At 47.5% G+C, this 5,444-nt stretch overlaps 1 protein-coding gene across 1 annotated transcript; it reads left to right on the forward strand.

The window, feature by feature from the left end:
- Positions 1–2,519, forward strand: LOC131568980 (mast cell protease 1A-like). Its single transcript, XM_058821173.1, has 5 exons — positions 1–74; positions 154–301; positions 522–657; positions 1,597–1,848; positions 2,078–2,519. Exons 1-5 carry the CDS (start codon positions 11–13, stop codon positions 2,210–2,212), a joined length of 735 nt encoding a protein of 244 aa, XP_058677156.1. The 5' UTR covers positions 1–10; the 3' UTR covers positions 2,213–2,519.
- Positions 2,520–5,444: the final 2,925 nt, after the last annotated feature.

A 5,444-nucleotide genomic window follows, 5' to 3' on the forward strand; every position in this document is an offset into this window, starting at 1 on the left:
GTGGGCAAAGATGTGCCAGCTTTGGACAGTGCCAGCCCTGTTTCTGCTGCTCTGCTGCCCCTGGGCCAGTGCCAGTGAGTCAGGGCTGTGCTTTGGGGCTGCTTTGGGGGTCTCAGAAGCCCCTGGCTCATATTAGGCTGGGTTTTTTTGCAGGTGCTCTACAGGGTGAGATTGTGGGGGGCCACGAGGCACGGCCCCACTCGCACCCCTACATGGCATATCTGAAGATAGTAGAGCATGGGTACTGTGGGGGCTTCCTGGTGGCCCCTGACTGGGTGATGTCAGCTGCACACTGCCTGGGGTGAGTATTGATACAGGGTTTTATCCCTTTTTTTCTCCCCTAGTGTGGGAGTTCTTTCCCTGGAGTGATTTTGGAGCAGGTCCCTCCTGTGCTGGGCAGCTCTCCGCACCTGCCTGTAAAATGAGTTATATCAAATGAGGGAGGGAGGGGGTGACATCCAGCCTGATTTCCCCTTTCCCCAGCCTGATTTCCCCTTTCCTCCCCCTTCTGCCATGGCCAGGAACACCACAGTCATCCTGGGGGCTCACGACATCTTTGAACCAGAAAAATCCCAGCAGGTCCGAGGAGTGCTCAAGTATCATGAGCATCCTGAGTACAACCCCATCACCAATGCAAATGACATCATGCTGCTGCAGGCAAGGAGTTCTGAGGGTGCAGAGGGGCTGGGGGACACCAGGGGCTGGGTAGAGCTTGTCCTGGTTGGGGGCTCCTTCCCCAAAGCTGCTCCTGCCCCAGGTGCTGGAGGTTGGGAGGGATCTGGGAAGGAGCCATGGGCAGGGGTTGTGTGGGATCTCAGCACCTCAGGATGGAGGTGCAGAGTGGCCGAGAACACCCTTGGGGGGCTCGGGAGTCCTGGAATGTTGCCAGAAGTGTCTGGTGGCTGGACTTTGATCCTACACAGGAGATGACACCTGTTTGAGGACTGGGAGGAATTCACTGGGTGTATGGTGAAGGGATAAGTTAATTAGAGTGTGAAACACAGGGTTTAGGATTTTGGTACAGGGGGGTCTAAAGAAGTAAGATGGAGGAATTGGGGCGTGTCCTGTTCTTCTTCTTCTTCTTCTTGGCCTCCATCTTCTGTGGTGGTGGTGGCACTTTGGGATTGGTCATTACTAAAAGTGCACCGGTTAATAAGGGTAGAAGGTATTGGGGAAAAATGATAAATATTGTACACGTAACTTCGGGTATAAAGATAAGTGACCGCCCCGGGGGCTCGCAGAGTGTGCCCATGGCTGACATGCTGTGCAGACCTCTGTCGGGCTGAAAGAAAATCTTTTAGATAAACAATTAATAAACACCGAGACCGAGACAAGATCAGAAGTCTCTCCTCGTCCTTTGAAGCGCCGGGCTCTTCAAGGCCATCCCTGGGCCTTTCCAGGCCACCTAAACAGCACCAGAAAACTTACAAGTGGCGTCCCTGAGCCACACCGGTCATAAATCAGCAAAGAGAAACATGAAAATCTACAGGGTTGGAGCCTCGTGTGGCTCTCACAGCAGCTGGCAGAGCCTGCTAGACCCTGCCTGCCTCTGCAGAGCAAATATCCCGCTCACAGCCCTCTCTGAACCCCCTCTAGCTGACATCAAGGGTCACTCTCAATGAATACGTGCAGCCCATCCCTCTGCCCAGGACTGGCAGTGACCTCCCCACGGGCACCAAGTGCATGATTGCAGGCTGGGGTCTGATCGACGAGGACAGGCCCACCAGCAAGCTCTTTGAGACCCAGGTGTCCATCTACAGCCGCAGGAAATGCAGCCTCTTCTACCCACACCTGAATTCTGGCATGATGTGTGCTGGCAGCTTCCACCAGCTGAGGGATTCCAGCCAGGTAAGGGAGGCCACAGGGGATGTTCTGGGAGCTGGGGCAGGTGACAAATGTTTGAGCACAGGGTTTGGCTCTCTGGATGTGCTGGCACCAGCCACAGGGGTAGAGCTCAGCCCAGTTGGGAAATGGGGCAGGAATGGAGCCCCAGGGCAGGGAGGGAGCAAATCTGTTACCACAGGCAAGAAAAAAAAAAAAATCTGTTGTCTCTAAAATGAACTTTATCTCTCCCCAGGGAGATTCTGGTGGGCCCCTGGTGTGCAATAAGGTGGCACAAGGAATTGTTTCCTTTGGCTATGATTCCCCACCCGGGGTCTACGCCCGCATCTCCAACTACCTGCCCTGGATCAGGAAAGTCATGAATAAGTAATGGCAGTCAGTGGGAGCATTTCTCCAGCTCTGCTGTGCCCTGGACACTGCAAATCTTCCTTCCTGCCCCTGCTGAAGGCTCAACTCCCTGCTGTCTCCTCAGGAACCCAAATTACTTGCTCAGGGCACCTTCACTGGGTTCTGGGGCTGCTGTCTGTCCCTGTCTGCCTGTCTGTCCCCCCTGGCAGGGGCAGAGATGGCCCCAGATGGCACAAAAAGAGGCTGTGCCACAAGAAACCCCACTTCCTTCAGAGATAACCCTGTTCCTGCTTGAACCCTGCTTGCACTTCGAGTAAACTCAAAGCTGCCCCTCCCAGCATGTGTTGTGTGTTTTTTGTGGCCTTGCCACAGAGAGAAGTGTTTAAATCGCATGTTTAATGTTTAAATGTTTAAATCACATGTTTAATGTTTAAATCACATTTAACAGGAGGGAGGCTCTGGCTGCTGCACCTGAGAGGTGCAGAAATCACAGCTCTGCATCCTCAATCTGTGGCAGAATCAGAAATAAGAGCTGGATTTGTCCTTCTTGGGGTGATGAGTATGGGAATGTGCCTCCTATTGATGGAGTGACAAAAGTATCTTTTGTTCCCTCAAAAAGGAAAGAAGCCCAGAAGTTTCTCTCTTCCATTAGGTGAAAAAACCTCATAGGCCTGGGGAATTTCACCTCAAATTTAAGGATAGCTAATTAGACAGAAGCCAAAAAATCCTGCTTGGGCAATTTACTAGAAAAAGAAGAGAATGAAGAAACTAAAACTAATCACTTTTGTGAGGTGTTTTACCAGGAGCAAGAACCTCTTGCACCTAGCTCAGTTTTCCTCCGTTTGTTATTTTGCCTTTTATTAAACCTTTTTGTTCCCAACACTGCCACAGCAGCCATCCTGCTGATCTTATGCCCCTAAAAGTAGCTGAGCAATCTTGGTTGAGTAACAGACCTGCAAGAACTTATGGGACCTGACTTGAAGAAGCTGCAATTACTGATGTGGAGTAAAACTGCCCAGGTAGAAATGGGCAGGATGATGGGCACAGATCCCTTCACCAACTCCAGTGTGGTGTCACCCTCCTGGGAGCATGGGCAGCAGGGCTGTGGGCACCAGCAGTGCCCAGGGCTCTGAGGGTTCCATCTCTGCTTCCTCTCAGCACCCCAGGGCACAGAGCAGCTGCACAGCAAGGTCACAGGGCACTCTTGGGTTTTCTGTGGTTAAGATGACCCCTGAGGTATTAAAAATCTTTTTACCCAGCCCTGTGACCAAAAAAGAAGTTGAGATTCCTCAGTTCTGCTTCTCAAAGTTGTTTATTTTCTCTTATCTATTCCATTCTTTCTCCAGCCTGCTGAGATCTGTCCAGCAGGTCAGGCTGTGGCACAGTGCCTGTCCTTGGGGGTGGTGTTAGCTTTTTATACTAAGAACTACGTGTACTTTATTTACAATAATTTTCCAATACCTATCACCTATGTTAGACAGTCGGCCTCCACTCTAAACCAATTCAGAAGTGTCACCATCCCAGCAGAAGATGGAGGACAAGAAGAAGGAGAAGAAGGACAGGACATACCCAGATTCCTCCATCTTGCCTCTTGAACCCTCAATCTAAATCCCTAAAATTCTGCTTTTTCACCCTGTGACAAATTAACCATCATTCTACTCAAACTTTTGTGGCTTGTAACTCTTCACACAAAGCTGGTAATTTTTTTCCATGGGCAAAAATGGAAGGCACAGGTGGTTTTGACCCCATGTCAGGGTCTCTGAGCCCCTTGCCAGGGTCTCAAATCACCCAGGGCAGCCAGAGGAATGTCCTGGTCCTGACAGGGCACAGCAGGCTGGTCTCTCTGAGCTGCAAGAGGCTCCACTGGCTGCAGGCAGCTGGATTTTCTGTGTTCTGAGCCCTTGGGTGTGGGCAGTGGCTGTTAAACCACCAGGTCAGGGCTTTGGGATCCCAGAGAGGAGGCCCAGCCCAAATCCCAGCTGTCACACATCCCCTGCTCCCAGGCTTTGCAGACACAATCCATCCCCTTTTCTGGGGGTAGAAGCACAGAAAGGCTTGAGCTGAAAGGGTTTTGAAGGACCTGGCTTCACAGAAGTGCCTGACCCCAAAGCCACATCCTCCTCTCCTCCCTGCAGGGCCCTGGGGAGGGCAGGGACCAGACCTGGCTGGTGCTGGGCACATCCTTGTCCCCTGGCAACCCAAACCTCTCCCTGCAGCTTTGGGTGATGCCCAAAGATGAGTTCTCCCCTCAGAGGATGCTCAAGGGCTGTTTTCAGACATTGGTGTCTGAATTTCCTCCCATCTCCTTCTTTCCAGCTACTTTCTGGTGGTTTCTCTTGAGTACACAGAGAGCCAAGAGTTCCCAGGGGGAGGTGATGGAGACAGAGATTAAATGAAGTTGTTTTACCTAAAATTAATCACCAATCTTTATTCAATATATTACTAAAGTTATAAAATGCAATTCGACAACACACTGAATCATATTTTAAAATATGTGTTCCAATCACACTTCTCTTCCAATATTTTTCACCAAAAGAAATATACTATAACTAATACTCTCATTGCCAACATTAGCTTAACAGTTCCTAATCACAATCTCATAAATTTTACTATTAAAATATTCAAACTTTACAACAACAATTTAACCTTAATAACAATAATACTCATTCAATTATTATTACATACCCAAAAAAGTTCCACAATTAGAATTTTTCACCGAAAAAAAAAGCTATAACTAATACTCTTATTGCCAACATTACATTAGCAATTCCTAACCACAAACAACAATCTCATCAATTTTACCATTAAAATATTCAAACTTACAACAACAATTTAACCTTAATAACAACAATACTCATTTGATTATTACTACATACTCTAAAAAAACAGTTCCACAAATTAGAATTTTTCAGAAAAAAAATGCTATAACTAATACTCTCATTGCCAACATTATACCATTAAAATATTCAAACTTTACAAGAACAATTTTACCTTAATAACAATAATACTGATTCAATTATTACTACATAGCCTAAAAAAAGTTCCACAATTAGAATTTTTCACCGAAAAAAAATGCTATAACTAATACTCTCATTGCCAACATTACCTTAGCAATTCCTAACCACAAACAACAATCTCATCAATTTTACCATTAAAATATTCAAACTTTACAACAACAATGTAACCTTAATAACAACAATATTCATTCAATTATTACTACATACCCAAAAAAAAGTTCAGCAAACAGGATTTTT

Source organism: Ammospiza caudacuta, chromosome 28 (genome assembly GCF_027887145.1).
Source record: "Ammospiza caudacuta isolate bAmmCau1 chromosome 28, bAmmCau1.pri, whole genome shotgun sequence".
NCBI lineage: Eukaryota > Metazoa > Chordata > Aves > Passeriformes > Passerellidae > Ammospiza > Ammospiza caudacuta.

Bases quoted from the DNA above. Each gene is read 5' to 3' on its own strand.
- LOC131568980 (XM_058821173.1), top strand. From the start codon at position 11: ATGTGCCAGCTTTGGACAGTGCCAGCCCTGTTTCTGCTGCTCTGCTGC. The intron at 658-1,596 runs GCAAGGAGTTCT...AACCCCCTCTAG, and splicing joins ATGACATCATGCTGCTGCAG to CTGACATCAAGGGTCACTCT. The intron at 1,849-2,077 runs GTAAGGGAGGCC...ATCTCTCCCCAG, and splicing joins AGCTGAGGGATTCCAGCCAG to GGAGATTCTGGTGGGCCCCT.